Source organism: Dryas octopetala, chromosome 6 (assembly GCF_963921425.1).
Source record: "Dryas octopetala chromosome 6, drDryOcto1.1, whole genome shotgun sequence".
NCBI classification, from domain to species: domain Eukaryota; kingdom Viridiplantae; phylum Streptophyta; class Magnoliopsida; order Rosales; family Rosaceae; genus Dryas; species Dryas octopetala.
Window position 1 is genome coordinate 10,211,981 of NC_141371.1, and position 18,151 is coordinate 10,230,131.

An 18,151-nucleotide genomic window follows, 5' to 3' on the forward strand; every position below is an offset into this window, starting at 1 on the left:
CAAGGCACAAGTGACAGCCTTGGAAGAAACTAAGAAAGCAATGGTCAGGCTTTTGAAAACACACCAATCTCTAATTTCTTCCTTTCTTGAAAACTCCCCCTCTTTATTTTACATGCATTATTTAATTTGCACAAATGTATTATGTATATTAGTATTTTAGTATATACTATTAATAATAATATACTTACTAGTTAGTATTTTAGTATATGAATCAAAATTAAGTGTATGAGCGTATTCATGTTATAAATTATAATATTTTGGTATCGGCTTTTATTTTGCATATAAAACTTAATTTCGAGACTAAGTGGTACTGCTATTATGGCCCATTTAAGGTGTTATTTATATAATTATTAATTAGTGACTTATTTTTTTAATAATATTTACTTCCAGCGCACATTATATTCACCTTATATCACATGAAACCTACTATATAATTTAGTTTCTTCAATGTTTTTTATCAATATAGTAGATAATATGTTAAATAAGCATACAGTCAAGTTTCATTCAAAATTTCCGTCGTTTTTGTCTAATTTTATCGAAATCGAAATTTTAATCGAAATTTCCGCGAAAATTTCCGTCGAAATTTCCATCGAAAATTTCCACGAAATCGAAATTTTACTCCTTGGTTATAAGTTTGATAAGAAAAATTTTAATTGTTAATTTTCGCTGCGTTTTCTATAATATATGATATTATGATTATCCCCATGCTAATATTTTCAACAGTAATTTTGTATTAGCAATTTTTGTTAGAAGAAGGTCTTTTAGGCAGATCATATTTTGGTGAAACCTATAACATCAAAAGTAAAATTGACGGAATGACTTTATTATATAAAGATACGATCAATTAATGAAGGATTATTATTATTTTCTAAGAAAAAGTTAATGAAAGAGTTATGTGTAACATGTTAAATATAAGTTGTGACAATGCAAATTCCATATATGGAGAGGATAAAGTATACTAAATTTCAAAAATTGTCCATATGAACTTAATAGTTATTTATTTTTTTGTGAATGAACTGCGTCTATGAGATTTTAAGTCAAGATTCATTATAATAAAATAAGACTGAGTATTATTCACTAGACTAAAATGATCACTGCAAATCTACTAGTTTGTGATATTATTTCAACAATATTAGAAAAGTCCTAAGTTTGTCACATATTAAAAAAACAAAAAACAAAAAGTTGCCCGTTCAATTAATTTGAAAACAATAATAAGGTCAGTCCATAAACAAAGAGGGCTGCTATTTACACACTCTTTTTTTTCTTTTTGCACACCATTTTGTAAAAAAAAAAAATCAAAAATCAAAGGAAAAGACACATTCACCCTTCACCCAACACACCCCTTATTCTCATACCAAAAAAAAAAAAAAAAACACACACCCCTCATTCTCAGCCTCACCCCGACCACCTCCCCTCCTTCACCCGACCACCGCAAGCAGCACCCGAGCCCACCCCCAACCTCCTCCTCTCTCTCTTTTCTTCTCTCCTCCGAGCTCGCTTGCAACACCAATGGCCGAGCACATCGTCTCCAGCTAGTACCCGAGCCCCACCCTTCTTCGAGCTCGCCTGCAACATCGCGCCTCAACTTGCTGCAACCACAACGAAGCACCCCTAGTTTGCCGAAAATCGCAGCTGGTTCGGCGACTATATGCCGAATGAGTCGTGGATGCTCGGCGGCTACTTGTCGAATGGTTTGTGGATGTTCAGTGGGTGGCTGCCGAAGGAAACTCAAATTTTCGACAAACCAGTGCCGAACGAAGGAGAAAGCAGAGAGAGAAAGGGAGGTAGGAGAGAAGAAAAGAGAGAGATGAGGAGGTTGAGGGTGGGGTCGGGTGCTGTTTGCGGTGGTTGGGTGAGGGAGGGAGGGGGCTGGGTCGGTGGGTCGGGTGAAGAAAGGGCTGATGAGGGAAGGCTGCGTGGGTGGGTGTGGTCGGGTGAGGGAGATGAAGGGGCTGGGTGTGTGTGTGTTTTTTTTTGGTCTGTTGATGGGGTGTGCAAAAGAGAAAAAATGGAGTTGGTTTTTGGGTGTGAGAAGGAGAGATGTGTCTTTTCCTTTGTTTTTTTTTTTTTTTTTTTATACAAAAAGGTGTGAAAAAAAAAAAAGTGTGCAAATAACAGCCCTCTAAACAAAATGACTAAAGAAAAAAAAAATTAAATTAATTTGAGCCCATGAACCCAAGAGCCCAAGAGAAGACAGAGGCCTACGGCCTGCTACCTTCAGATTATGGGCCAGAAATCTTGGGGAGGTCCAGGTAATGAAGAAATTAATAGATCAATCACAGCCATCCGATACATATCAACGGCTGGATTTCTTCCGTTCTTATCAGAACACACAACCTCCGCAAGCAGAAGAACATAACCATCTCTACCAGAACCTTCGGAACCTTCTCGAACGTTTAAAGGCAATTTGAGAGAATCGAAAGACAAATCATTTCATCACAATTCACAAACATCAGAGGTCCGTTGTTGCAATTGCGTTTAGGTACGTTTTCATCTTCTTCTTCTTCTTCATTGTTTTTTCTTTTCCTTTTTTAATTTTTATTTTTAACTAATTATAATTCATTGATTTACATATAATTTTATTTGTGATTCAGAAAGAGGTCTAACAAAATTAAGGTTCATATTCAATTGTGTTGCAATTTTTTTTTTGGGTCTGATTGTTTTGTGATTTGTTATGGTGGTAATAGGTGAGTGAAAATGAGGGGTAGAAGTTACAGTTTCAGCCCTTCACCGCCAAGGGGTTACAGCAGACGACGTCGTAGCCCTAGCCCTAAAGGTCGCTATGGAGGTGGTCGTGGTAGGGATCTTCCTACCAGTCTTTTGGTACGCAATCTTCGCCATGACTGCAGGTATTTTCTAATTTTCTTTATTTCATTTCTGTAATTCTTTTGGTTGACATTCTTGGGCCAAAATTTGATGTAGTATTATTATTTTTTTTTTTTCTAGTAGAACAATTTTATATTATTAGTTAGGAAAGACCTTAAAATTATGGTTGTGCTCGTTTTAGATTTTTTCAATTAGGTTATTGTTGGGTCAAATTTTGGTGTTTTAATTTTGTTTCTAGCAGAACAATTTTATAAGAAGGATTTGGAAAGGCCTTAAAATTGTGGTTGTGCTTGTTTTAGATTTCTGCAATTGGGTTTTGTTACATCAATAGGAAATTTATGTTTGATGGATTGTATAAGTCTGAAAGACTGAAACTTTTTAATTGTATATGGTTTGCAGGCCAGAGGATTTACGTGGACCATTCGGGCAATTTGGTCCCCTCAAGGACATTTACTTGCCTAGGGATTACTATACTAGGTAAGCATGTTTATTTTTTCTTTTGAAATTATGGGTTTTTTTTGAAAAAAGAAATTATGAGCCAAGTTTGGGATAGTGTTGTGGTTGTGAATTGAATTGAACTAAAACTTTCATGTGTGTGAGTTGTGACCATTTGTTTTGTCTTGATCAAGTGTTTGCCGATGGGATTGGTTAATTTTGTATTTGGTTTTAATTAATCATCTCCAATCGCTTTATGCGAATTTGGTTGTTTTATTGAAAGTGTTGAAGACACCAATGAAGTAATAAGAGTACTGTGTTGAAGACTAGAATGAAGTAATAAGAGTGTTTTGTGAAGAGATCAATTGAGTAAATAAGAGTGTTCAAGATGGTCTTAGGGTACATGAAGATTTGAAGAAAGTTGGTTTGAATACATTGAGAAGAAGTTGAAGTCTTGAAGAATTTCAACTCAATTTTATCATTGGCTCCAACAAGGTTAGCAGCCACATGATGTTTTGCTTGAATTGTATAAGTGTTGGCAAATATTTTGCTTATCATGCTCACTGTTACAAAATGCTGGAATTAGGACCATATAAGAATTTTCAGGAATACAACAGGTGGTTTTGGTAACATTAATGTATGCATGTGCTGCTTCTTGTTTTTGTTATACATAATGCAACTATGGTGCAGGGAGCCACGTGGATTTGGATTTGTCCAGTTTGTAGACCCTGCTGATGCTGCAGATGCCAAATACCATATGGATGGGCATATTCTTCTTGGACGGGAATTGACAGTTGTTTTTGCTGAGGAGAACAGAAAGAAACCCTCGGAAATGAGGGCAAGAGAGCGCTCTAGGTAAGGTCTATCTTGCTGAAGATATTTATTTGAATATCCATTACACAGGAGTGTTCTTATTTAAAATTTATGGTAATTGTGATCTGATAACAAGTCTGGAATCATTTTTATTTTTTATTTCTAATTTTATCTTTATGCTTAAGAGACAAGGATTAGAAGAGGTGTGTTTATATCACCATGTTTTCTAATGACTAAGTTGTGTTTTATGACTGTTCTTTACTTAAGTAGTTTATATTTGTCGAGCTTTATGTGCTGACCCTTTTGTCTTGTGATTGATATTAGTACTCGGGGTAGTAGTCGGGGTCGGTCATATGACAGCAGGCGGTCTCGATCACCGCACTATTCTCGAACCTACTCTCGAAGTCCAGATTATTATTCACCTTCCCCCAGGCTGAGGCGGTACTCAAGGTATTTGGTGACACTATATTTTTTGAATTATGCACTAGGACAGGGAAAAGAAGTAAGAGGTACTTGTTTTACTAAGCATTTTCAATTTCAATGCAGGGCAATTTCACCTAGAGATAGGAGGTACAGGGAACCATCACGCTCAAGGTCTCCCTATGGTTCAAGGAGCCGTAGCCGTAGCCGTAGCTGGAGTTTTAATAGGAGTCGGAGTCAAAGCCTGGACTACTCTAGTTAGTGAACATTATTGTGGTCTGTGTCATCAGGAGCTAGAAATCTCTATGTAAGATTGGGATATGACTAAATATCTAGAGATGTTCAATTCCTAGGAGTAATGTTGACATTAGAACTTAGAAGTACTGCTAACTTGGTATTCTAGTTTTCATTGTTCCGACTCTGCTTGGATGCTCATTGTATTTATGATCAACTTTCTCTCATGATACTTTCTATGTTTTAGCAATGATTTTTTTTTTGGTTCTTGTTAAAACTTTTCCCATTTTTTCTTTTTTTGTGTAAACTGAAGATTCAGCCTAAACACAAAGGTTATTAATGTTGTAGGAAGAGAGGGCTTGAGTGGGAATGCCCCAACACTAGAAAGCCCCATTCATGTTGTAGACGAAAGAGGACGACGAAGAAACTTCATAATCCTCCTCGATGCCCCTCTCTACCATATTTATGGACCAGATTGTAATTACATTTCCACGAGTGGATTTTCACCCTTATTAAATATGTAGTTCACAATGTGGTCCATTTCCCATCACACATTTTGAATCTTGGTTTTCTTTACTCCCTTTGAACTGGTTTCTGACCCACAAGGGCAAACCTTGATATGAGTCCCTTGTTTAATTTTTTGTAAGATTTTGGTTTTCAGGCACTTGTTGGGTTTGTTTGGTGGAAGCTATTCTGGTTTTGGTTTCAGTCACTTATAGAGACAGCAATGCTTATATTTCAATGAATTTCTCCAACAAATCAAGAAAGCAATTCTTGTTATGTAGCTGCAATTTTCTCAGAGCTCCTCTTGTCAGACTTCAATACTTTCTTCTTTGGTTCTTTTCCTCGATCCATACGCTCGAACCTGTTTTGTCACTTTCTATGTTGCTTGTCCAACTTACTAAACAAACAAAAGAAGGGTAGGTTAAAATTCAAAGAAAAGTATGAACTTTTCTGATTTTGTCAGATGTTTTTTAAGTGATGAAGACTGATTTATACAGATTTGACAAACATTTTGGATGAATTTTGAAAAATAGGAGAAAGATTCTCCTAATAAAGATTTAATCATACACATGACTGAATTGTTTACCACAACAAATACATTGTTGATATTAGAAAGAACTTCTCAACTTGTTCTTTCTATTGATATTAACACAAACAAAAACTTTTATAACTTTACACAAACATCCTCATCTTTTTGCCAAAAAAAAAAAAAAAGGAAAAAAGGAAGAAAGATAAAGACAAAAGCTATTTACCACAACAAATACATTGTTGGTATTAGAAAGAACTTCTCAACTTGTTATTTCTATTGATATTTAACACAAACAAAAACTTTTATAACTTTACACAAACACCCTCATCTTTTTGACAAAAAAAAAAAAGATAAAGACAAAAGCTATTTACCACAACAAATACATTGTTGATATTAGAAAGAACTTCTCAACTTGTTCTTTCTATTGATATTAACACAAATCAAAAACTTTTATAACTTTACACAAACATCCTCATATTTTTGCCCCAAAAAAAAAAAGGAAAAAAGATAAAGACAAAAGCCCTCATGTTCTTCATTTTCTTTTTTCTGGATTTGAAAGCTAAAAATTTCAAATCTCCACGCAGCAACCAGACTGCACAAAACCAGAGAACTCATCAGAAGCCTCTACCTTCTGCAATTTCCCATTTTGCCCTTCAACCAAATAGAACCCTTGCGACCCACCTTGGTAGGCTGACCCGGAAACAAAGGCCCACTGGCTCAACTCAACCCCGCACGGCCCAGCTTCAACTCTTGAATCCAAGTCGCTCCAACAAAACAGCTTCCCATCTTTCCCAACTCCAACACAAGACCTCGGACACTGGTCCGACTTCCACGCATCCTCGACCCGCCTCCACCTATCCGACCCGATTTCATAAACTTCAGCACTTCCCACAAATGCTCCTTGGCTGTCTGTACCGTACCCGCTCACAACCCAAAACTCCGACCCGGAAACAAATCCTTCGCACTCGTCTCGCTCCTGACTCATCCCAGCCAACTCGGCCCACTCGTCCTCTCTCACATCGTAAACTCTCGCGGACCCCAACGCGTTCTTGTTCTCGTCGTGCCCACCGGCGACGTAGACCCGGCCGTTGAACTCGCCGACGGCGAAGAACGACCGGGCCTCCGGCATGTCCCGGCCCCTTCTCCACCGTCGAGTCGTGAAATCGTACACGAACACGTCCGGAACCGGCAGGTAACTCACCGGGTCCCACCCGCCCATGACCACGAGCTTGCCCTCGGAGCTCGTGACCTGGCAGAACAACGGAAGCCCATCTGGGTACTTCGGAACCGGGTCGACCCGGTCCCAGTTCCCGCTCTCCGGGTCGAAAACCGAGACTCCGTAAACTGGCAATCCAGCCGGTTTGGAGCCGTTGAATCCGGCCCGGACCAGAACCGGGAGCGCCTGGATTAGAGAAGCGGCTTTGAGGGTCCGCCCTGATTGCTTTCTGTGGTAGTAAAACTGTCGGCTCTGGAGAAGCTCCTGCCAGCGGCGGCAGACTCGGGAGGCGACTCGGTGAGTCGAGTAGTGCAGACGAGTCAGACACTCGTAGCCGAGTTCTTCTGGTAGACCAGGTATTAACTCGGTAAATTCCATTTCTTTTTTTCTTTGTTTTGGAAATTGTATGTGTTTGGCAGTTTGGGAACTTGGAACTTTGGAGTGTGAAATATTGGATTTGGGTTGGGAATTTATAAACGAAGAGAGAGAATCAACGGCTGCCACGCGCCATGTGAGGTCAGAGGGGAATCAACGGCTGTGACCCGCCGCACATAGAACTGGGCCAAGTGGCCCACATTTTGTGCCTGGTTTTAAACCCAATCAAAACTGACCGACCCGAGTTCTGTGCCTCTGTTGGCTGGTTTTATTAATATTAGGGATGACAACGGGCCGGACGGAGTCAGGTTTGTCATTATCATCCCTATCGTGCGATTCGCGCCGGATAAGGGTATCTTATAAAACGTACTTTTTGTATTAAAATGAAAACAAAACAACACATGTACATAATCAAAAATGATCTAGAAGACAATAGAACGAATATCAGCATAATTTTCTTTTTGGACATTATTTTTTTGAAATTGGCAATCGCTTAGTTTTTATTTCTACCCTCGTTTTTGTCTCTATTTCTTTATAGGTTTATTCTCGTAAGACGTCAAATAATTTATAGAAATTTGATATTTTGTATTAACTTTATGTGTTGAATGATTGTAGTCCAAAATTTGCACTACCAATTATTCCGCGCGCTATGATGCACTAAGTATATGATGATCCACGACTCAATACACTATTACATTGTAAGGACATTAAATTATAAAATAATCAAAATTAAAGCTTGAACTTAGAATATAATTGTTAAAAGAGTATATATGTTATCGTCGTGTCCGTCCCATCATGTCGGGGCTTCGTGAGGATCGTAGTCCATGGAGAATTTTGTCACCCTTAAATATATGTATATACTTTTCTTTTTTTTTTTGGAGGTTCCTTAAAATATATATTTACATGGAAACATACATGTTGAGAAGAGGGTTTGACTGGTTGTTTTTGGGACAAATGGATAAGTCTTGACAATTACATGTGGAAAAAAAATGGGACGGTGCCTTCAATGGGTCCCCTATACGGTGGATGAGGGAGGGTTCGACAACCAGACGTGGATGGATAACGTAAAACAAATACATTTGAGATAGAGCTTTTTGTTTTTTACTTTTTTTTTTTTTCTGATTTCATGCCACCAATAGTTCGAAATGGGATAATGATCAGAAAAAGTTTTATTCGGGACTAGTTGAAGTAGTGAAGATCAGAAAGAATCGGAGACAAATGAATATGATTATGATAGATTATGAGTTCGATCTTTAAGTAGCTTGAAGATGCACATAACAAATAGGTGCATCAGAAAATAATATAATAAAAAATTGATACATGTAAATTTCACTATATAAATTGACTATGCGCGCGACGATTTGTCAAAATCAACTTTCATTCGTCGAACGCTTGAAAATGTGTGTGCCAATGATTGTCGGAGAAAAAATTGAAATGGGCATTAATTGAATTTGGATTAGTGTGAGGATTGAGGAATATCTCAACGTGAGGTTGGTTCTTGGTACAAACATTATGTAGAAAAGTTTTTTTTGGCCCATGATCATGTAGAAAAGTTAAACATGTATGAAGGTACAAATTGAAATCGAAACATGTCTACGTTCAAAATTTTGATCAGTAGTGAGTGTTTTTGACCTCACATTACAACAAATTTAGCAGCTTTTGCTTCCCGCATAAATCATTATTTTGCTAATCTATTTCATATAAATAATGTTATACTTATCATATTCTTATACCACATTTTTATACCATCTGACGTGTCATTACTTTATTGGACAAAGTTTTTCTTTTCCTTTTTAGATTTTTATTTTTATTTTTTAGTATCCAATATATGAATGTCATGTAAGTTGCCATATAAGGTGGTATGAAATTGTGGTATAAAAATGTGGTAAGTGTAGCATTATTGATTTCATATTGTTCTCGTCTTGTCTCAATTCTCAAATGCATCTGATTTGGTAGTTTTTTTTTTATTTTATGTCTGAGAGGAGATATTCCAATTTGTAACGTCTCCAACATTTTAAAGAGCACTATCACTAAATTAATATATAGTATTTATTGGTGGTATTTTGTGCGAAAACACCAATTGTTTGATGGGTGATTCTTCGGTAAATACTTTGTAAATATTTTTTTATCCCTTTTTAAAAAAGTAACATATTAACATGTATACTAACACATTATATTATAGTAAATTTCGTAAACAATTTGAATTTAACCAGATGCGGAGCCATAAAGTTGTTTCTTGAGGGGTCGTGACTTCAAATATTTAACCGGAAATAATTTGTTTCAAAATTTTGTAGAATACTATAACTATTTTGTAAATTTAGAAACAATTGCATAGAGCCACATGTAAATTGGGGGTTATGGCCACCTCCGCCACTGAGTTTAGCATTATTGGTATACAAGAACTCTCAAAATTCCTCAATTTCATTTGGTTTTCTAATTAAAGCATTTGACAAATACCACATTTAGCTACCACTTTTCTTCATTTCTTGTAAAGGCAAGATTAGTGTGACAACCATGGTGAGTCCTTAGAGTTAGCCTAAATGGTAAGAGAATGAGAGATAATAGACTAAGATTAGATAGCTCCAAAATTTGTTCTCTTCCTATGTAATTGAAAAAAAAAAAAAAAAAACACAAATCTAACTTCCATTTTTATCATGGATGGATTATGAGACTTGGACTTTGCCTCCAACACAACAAGGACAAGTTTGAATATTATTTCTTACATATATAGTACTGCAATTAATTAACCTGCACCACGCAGGAGTGAATTTCAAAGTGAGCTTTGAACAACAAAACTCGCTGTATTTTGTTTTTTATAAATCTTCCATAACAATGCCATAGTGTACAGCTAGCCATCGTTAATTTTGAGATATATATCTCAACAATTAAAAAATAAAAGTTCTTCCAACAAAAGCACTATACCTTGGTCGAGTGTGGTTGGGTTCTACATCCTTTAATTTCATACTCTAGTTTCAAATTCCACATATGTGTGTATTACCAACAAGGATCTACATCCTTTCTGATTTTATTCTCTGTTTTTATTATATGTTAATAATAATATGTTATTACTTTTTCTTTTTTCTTGTATTGATTGACCCACTTTGAAACCAATAAAAATAAAACTATTATACTATCATTTAGTGTATCATCTCTTTAATATTTAAATATAAGACTCAACTGTATAAAATTAACATGAAATAATACATAAAATGGTCAGTCGAAAAAACCACTTAATAAGACTCAACTATATTGAAGGAGGTAAGGCCGGTCGTGAGATTCTAAGAGCCAAGACAAATCATAAAAATAGAGGCCTCGACCATTTATGTACATTATTTAAGCCTAATATAGTATATATGTACATGAAAACCCCTCAATATTTTGGGAAGTCGGAAGTGGTTACCTACTTTGCCTACCTTCAGAGTCAATAGGAGGTGTAAGGAAATGAGTGTTACAAAACCAACAAGGATAAGGAAATGGGTGTTACAAAACCAACAAGGATGGCCTCTTCAGCTTCTCCAATGGCTTCAAGAGATCGGCTATGACAAGTTACCCACCCACTAAGGCCAAAAGCCATAACAACATCACAGCCCTTGGAAAGGGCTGAGATTCAAAAGCAAGGAGAGACAAGATTAGTTAACAACAAAGGAATGGGATTGGCCGGGATCCAGAGTCCGAATAAAATATACTTTGCTTTCTCACCAAGTCACCATTATATAATTAAGAGTACAACAACAAAGAGCCAAAGAGTGAAACAAAAGAGAAAAAGTGATGATTTTCTAGTAAGTTTTTCTTGCACATAATTAGTTACTTTCAAAGCCTTGATGTTGTGACAAATTGTATTCGTCAAAACAATTAAGAAGTTTATTAAACTGGCGCAATTAGGAAGCTCTGAGTTGATCGGATCGATTTCTAATTATACTCAGTTCTTAATTACATACAGCCCATCATTGTCATTACTGTCATTGGCATCATCGTCATTTATTACAACCACAACACAGTAAGAGGGAAATGGGAGGAAGCAATGAAGCTGCTCCAAATGACCAAGAAAACTTGTAGACTCCATTAATAACTTGGATGAAGAGGAGTTGGACAGCTTGCATGTTTTCCTGTCCTATTGGTGTTGTATCTACAGAGTTTCTAATGCTAAATTCCTAGATGTGCCAAACTGCCGTGCCAACTTTTGGCACAATTAAGTGACAATAATTTCACAATTTGACATATGCACTCCAATGGCAATGTACCATTTGGATTTAGGTTTGCCAAGATGACATGGCACATAAAAATGACATTTCCAATTGGATACAGATTTGAATTCTCTTATTTTCTTATTTTTACTTGTTTAAATTCTAATCGTATAATTTAAATCTATGTAACTCCACTTACACAAAAAAAAAAAAAAAAAACTAAATTTCAGCATATATATATTTATATACCAATATCGTTTTCATATAAATTTTAGTTTTTTTTTTTTTTTGCATGCCAACTAATTTTTTTGATAGGTGGAGTTATTAACAATATTTTATTTTATTTTTTCGCTATGACTATATGCTGTGTGGTTTTTAAATATATTTTACTTTCTTTAAATATATTAGAAATTTAGAACTGTCTTTCTTCTTTTTTTTGGGGAAGAATATGAAGTGTTCATACTAAAGTATTTGGTTTCTGACAATGTTGTATTTTTCATTTGTTTGTTTTAATATATTATAATAAACTAACTTAACCATAACAAACATAATGTTATAATAAATTTGAAGGCTATAGTAATTTGTTCAAGCATTTCATTAATTAATTTAATTTTCTTTCGGCTGAAATTTGTTATAATAATTTTCTTTCATTTCCATATAGTGCAAATTGCATGCTTGAGTTCCAAGTAAACCATAAAGTGGTCCAAGTGGACCTGTAGAAGGCTGCAGTTTCTACAAGGTGTCAAGGACCGAACGTATAAAGCAAATGCTTTTTATGAGATTGAGTATTCTGCACTCAAGCGTCAACAATTCAACATGCAAAAAAGCAAAAGCTTTTTCCAAAAGGCAAAGTTATTGGGATATTTGGCAACTGGTGCTTTGACACTTCTAACTTACGGCTGGATTGGAGAGTCACTTTATGGGAGCAATGCCATTTTTTTGGCTTTGGCACCCCTATTTTTAGGGACATTGGAGATGCCCTAAGTCTCTATAGACCCGCTTCACCATGGTAAGAAAGCCTCAAAAGCCATGAAAGAGCACAGAGCAAGACTACAAGAGTTATGCAGAAACGACTGAGTTTAGCAATGATCAATAAGTAAGCTAGAATCATTTTAGTCTATGTCGCCTTCATCTTTAAGGTTTACGGTTTAGGATTTAGAGTTTAAAGTCTTATTAAGGTTTTGTTTCGGTGATTTGAAAAATAAAAATAACTGCATATTTAACAAATTAAATGTGGATGATAAACTATACCTAGCATGACAGATCTACACCAAGCTGGACAGGGATGGAGGCAGGATTTAAAATTTGGATGGGTTGAACTTTAGAACTTTATAATCTCATTTATTCATTTATTCATAAATAAAAATTCGATGGTACACATAAATTTTATTAATTAAAAAAGAAAATATACACATAATAGGGGGCATAATGAGCCTTACCCCTCAAATTAGATGTAAATCTATACATAAAAGAAAAAAAAAACAACAAAACAATAAATAAAGATGTCATGCAAATACAAAACACAACCTATTTAAATTGTGACAGAAATCATTAATAATTGTCTCTAAATCAATACTATGAAAAAATTATTTTTTAATGTGAATAGTCATACAAACTGCAAAAAAGTCATCCTCTATCTTGTTCCAATGAGTAATAGAAAGGTGGAATATAAGTGTGGAGTCAGCGAACAAAATTAGATGAGTAATAGAAAGGTCAAAGGAGCAGCCTACAGCCCTGCAGATGGTGCAAAACAAGTTCGATGGATTTTTTTTTTTTGTCTAATCTTGTAAGTGTGTAATAGAAAGAAATAAAATAAAATAATGGGCTAAAAGTAAGTGGGCTGGATATTATATATGTGGGTGGGCTAAAAAAAATTCAGGCCCAAAATTACATAGTCAAAATGGGAAATCAATTGGGCTTGCCCGGGCTACAGCCCAGGCTAGCCAACCAATGGCTCCTTCCCTGAAGCTGGAGTCAAGTTTAAGGTGGGATCAACCAAAAACTTATTTGACATACAATTCACTGATGGAATTCTTGAAATTTCAAAATTAATATTGAGTTCTGACTTGGTGCTTACAACCCGAAATCTTGTTGCCCTTGATGAACAATGTCATTTCGGAAAGGAGGATTTCATAAATGACTATGTTATCATGTATGGTTTTGTGAACACCCCAAACGATGTGGAGTTGCTTGTTGAGTATGGAAATATGGAAACTTGGGCATTTATTTCTGTCATTGCAGCTGTTTTTTTCCTCATACAAATGGTGTGCTCTATTATGTCTCCTTCACCCTTTTCTCCCTATCATTTTTCCACCACCTTAGAGGTAAAGCTCAATCTTTGAGAGAGTATGTAGTCTGTATCAGGAGGCTTAGCTTTCCTTAAAGTTATGAGTGTAAAAGAAATTTGAAGAGAAAAAAACTGAAGTGTATGTTGAAGAGTATGGTCTCTTTTCTTAGTGAAAGTGTGCATGTAGATACCAAGTAATGTGGAGTGGTTGAAGCAATGTGCTTGTTTTATTTGTTTTTCTGTGTTTTGTAGTTGAAATTTGTAACCTTTTTGTTAAAATCTGCATAGGTTGAAAAACAGGGCAAGCTTCATGAATGGGAAAAGATGATGGAAATTGAAAGTTCCTGAGAATCTTACATGTATCTAGTGCTGAGTGCATAGTGATCATGTATCAATTGGTCTATATATAGACCTTCATGTAATCAACAAGGAAGAAAGATGTGTCATACAACATAAATGATCCGTTCAAAAAAAAATTTGAGTCTACTCTTTAGAAATTTTCTAAGTGCTATCAAGGAGTACATCTTCATTCTTCCTTGTCCCATAAATTTGCAAATATTATATCTCTTTGTCATCATCACTCACCACACACTAAACACATCCAAATATCAAAACTATATATTTCATTTCTGCTATGTTATGTTTCTAAAAAATGTACTTGTCTTTTAGAGTCTAGAAGTCAATAAGTATTTCCTAAGCTCCCTTCGGAGGATCTTCCCAGCTGCAGACTTTGGTATTGAATGTGTAAACACAACCTTCCTGACCTTCTTGTGTGGAGCAACCTGTGCAGCAACATAATCCATGACAGCTTCCTGTGAAAGTTCACTGCCATGCTCCCTAACCACAAAAGCCACTGGCACCTCTCCACATTCTTCATCCATGGCTGCTGTCACTGCAACATCTGCTATCTCAGGGTGGGATATCAGAACACCTTCTAAATCCGCAGGAGCAATTTGAAATCCCTTGTATTTGATTGTCTCTTTCAATCGATCATGTAAACTTAAGTATCCATTTTCATCAAAATACACAATATCCCCGGTATGCAGCCAACCATCTTCATCAATCGTGGACGTAGTTGCCTTTTCATTGTTCAAGTAACCTTTCATGATCCCCGGACCTCGTAACCATAGCTCACCAATACCGGCCGGAGGCAAAGGGGATCCGGTTTTCCAATCTACCACTTTAGCTTGCATGTTTGGAGCTAAAAGCCCTATTGAAGAATAATTCCTAAGATTTGCGGTATTGAAACCGCGAGATCAACATGAGGAAGGGTCTGAATAAAGTCCTCTATGATTTTCATACTCAAAGGAGCTGCTCCAGAAGAAACCTGCTTTAAACTCAGCAGACTATGTGTGTTAACATCCTTTGCTGTTTTTGTCAATGCTGTTAGTATTGGTGGAACAGCTGGGAAGTGTGTAACTTTATACCTATCAATGGCCTTGACCATCTCATTGACATCAAATTTCTTCATCACAACAATTCTAGATCCTAAAGACAACAATCCCATCACGAAAAGTGACAACCCATATATATGAAAAAATGGCAAAACAGCTAAATACACATCATTCAAACTTGAATGCTCATATTGTGAAGCCTCAAAACGCACAAAAAGCTTAACCGTAGATATAAAATTCCGATGTGTTAGCACAACCCCTTTGCTCGCACCAGTAGTCCCTGACGAATACAATATCGCAGCGGTGTCTTGCTGCCTAATCACTGGCCTTGGAGCCAAATCAAATTGACTATAAATAAGCTTATAAAAAACCGAAGAAGCTTCTCTCTTTGAATCTGAAACTACATTTTCTGGTATCCCAATTGCAGGAATACCCAATACTTGCAATTTATCAACCTTTTCAAGTGCAGTAAAAGCAAGACATGCATTGCAATCAGCAATCTGTTTCTTGATTTCTATTACACTGCTGAAGGGATTCATGGTTGTAACAACAGCGCCAATGTACAAAACACCCAAGAAAACAATGGGATAGTAAATGGAATTTGGCAAAAGGAGCAAAACCACATCACCTTGTGAAATGCCCATTTGGTGGAGGCCAGAGGCCATGGATTTGACAAAAGAGTAGAGCTCTGAGTAAGATATTGAAGACCCAGATGAGGAATCGGTGAGAGCTGCTGAAACCCCACTGTGTTGGTGTGAGAAAATGAATGAGACCACATCAAGAAAAGGGTCTGAAGGGAGGTTAATGGAGGGGTGTTTGCTGTGGTAGATTCCAGTTTCTGGTGAGAACCACCAAGGGCACAACTGGGTAGATAAAGATTTCTGATTCTGATTTTCTGTGATGTGACAGTGATTGAAGTTGTTGTTTAAGGTTGTGGCCATTGTAGAGACAGCTATGGAGATTGTATTCCATAGAAAACAATACAGAGATACAGAGAGGCAGAGATTAGTTTATTTATATAAGATACTAATTTCTCTTTATAATCTTGTTTGGGTTGCTAGTTGGTAATTAGGTATAAAATATGGGGATGATGTACAATATAAACGGGATTCAATATTACCTTAACTGGATAAACGTAGAAAAAGGCAGAGAGGATCATAACAAGGAGAATTTTGTTAATCCAATAAATGGACATCAAACTTGAATTGTGACAGTTTGAACCTAAATGAGACATGTTAAATATTTCATAAACTAAAGTGAAACAAAATTTAATTCGTGGACAATATTGAGATTTTTCGAAAAGTAAACTTCTGGTGCAATTAAGCCTTGATTTTTTATACATTTCATTTCTAAAAGCTGATTTGAGATTAATTTATGCTACATAACTCCTTTGATGATGCATAATATTCAGAGCCGTCCCTGAGCAAGGGCACCAGGGGCGACCGCCCAGGGCCCAATTTCAAGGGGGGCTCAAATTTTTTTAAATTATATATATAGTATATATTATAATATTTAAAAAATATATATATATATATATATAATTGCTGCTGAGTAGCCTGAGTGTGTTGTTATAAAAAAAAAAAATATTAGTGCGTATATATAATTGGTGGTTGTTAGAAATTATAGTTTTTTTTAAATGGGGCCTAAAGTTATTGGCCCAAAAGTGCATAATCATTGCACATGCTTGGGAAAAAAAAAAAAAGAAGTTGAAAGCCCAAATTTTAATTATATTGGACCATTTTGATTTATGACTAGCTAAACTCTTCAACCAAAATTTAATGTTGGTGAACAAAATCAAACTAAAGACTATCTGCGATTCTACATTGGGACCTAGGGGCTATAGCCCCTGCCAAAGTTTTGGTTGAAGAATTCAGCTAGTCATAAATCCAAATGGTCCAATATAATTAAAATTTACGGTTGGTGAACAAAATTGAACTGTAAATAACAGCTACGGTTCTACATTGGGACCAAATGGGTTATATATAGCCATTGCCAAAGTTTTGAAAAAAGAGTTCAGCTCACAATAAGTTAAATTCCTTTTTTTTTTTTTTTATATGAAGGAAAAAGTTTCTTGTGTTATATTATTATCAAGTCAAACCGTGGATCTCCTAAAAACTTTCTTGTCTTACAAGTTTAATACTCATTGTACTTTTTGATATTACCTCCAATTGGATGCTTGAAATGTTCATTGTTAAATAACCACCGGTGTTCTAAAAACTTAAGTTATCATATGAATTGGAGAATGGAGGATTCGCCTCCTGCAAACAAGGCTTTGATACCATGTTAGACAACCATTGTACCCCAAAAGCTTAAGTTGTTAAGAAATATGCTAATATGCTATTTTGTAAATTTAGAAACAATTGCATAGAGCCACATGTAAATTGGGGGTTATGGCCACCTCCGCCACTAAGTTTAGCATTATTGGTATACAAGTACTCTCAAAATTCCTCAATTTCATTTGGTTTTCTAATTAATGCATTTGACAAATACCACATTTCGCTACCACTTTTCTTCATTTCTTGTAAAGGCAAGATTAGTGTGACAACCATGGTGAGTCCTTAGAGTTAGCCTAAATGGTAAGAGAATGAGAGATAATAGACTAAGATTAGATAGCTCCAAAATTTGTTCTCTTCCTATGTAATTGAAAAAAAAAAAAAAAACACGAATCTAACTTCCATTTTTATCATGGATGGATTATGAGACTTGGACTTTGCCTCCAACACAACAAGGACAAGTTTGAATATTATTACTTACATATATAGTACTGCAATTAATTAACCTGCACGGCTGCACCAGGCAGGAGTGAATTTCAAGGTGAGCTTTGAACAACAAAACTCGCTGTATTTTGTTTTTTACAAATCTTCCATAACAATGCCATAGTGTACAGCTAGCCATCGTTAATTTTGAGATATATATCTCAACAATTAAAAAATA

General features: G+C 35.8%; 2 protein-coding genes and 1 pseudogene across 2 annotated transcripts; 1 reads left to right on the forward strand and 2 right to left on the reverse strand.

Annotated features, from left to right (window-relative positions):
* The first annotated feature begins 2,352 nt into the window (after positions 1–2,352).
* Positions 2,353–4,978, forward strand: LOC147282246 (serine/arginine-rich SC35-like splicing factor SCL30A). The gene is made up of 6 exons (XM_086247451.1): positions 2,353–2,482; positions 2,688–2,849; positions 3,226–3,303; positions 3,952–4,116; positions 4,399–4,524; positions 4,621–4,978. Exons 2-6 carry the CDS (start codon positions 2,698–2,700, stop codon positions 4,754–4,756), a joined length of 657 nt encoding a protein of 218 aa, XP_086103577.1. The 5' UTR covers positions 2,353–2,482; positions 2,688–2,697; the 3' UTR covers positions 4,757–4,978.
* A 1,019-nt stretch (positions 4,979–5,997) lies between these two features.
* Positions 5,998–7,801, reverse strand: LOC147282247 (F-box/kelch-repeat protein At1g15670-like). Its single transcript, XM_086247600.1, has one exon. It carries the CDS (start codon positions 7,353–7,355, stop codon positions 6,330–6,332), a length of 1,026 nt encoding a protein of 341 aa, XP_086103726.1. The 5' UTR covers positions 7,356–7,801; the 3' UTR covers positions 5,998–6,329.
* A 6,576-nt stretch (positions 7,802–14,377) lies between these two features.
* On the reverse strand, positions 14,378–16,158 carry LOC147282248 (4-coumarate--CoA ligase-like 6 pseudogene; annotated as a pseudogene).
* Positions 16,159–18,151: the final 1,993 nt, after the last annotated feature.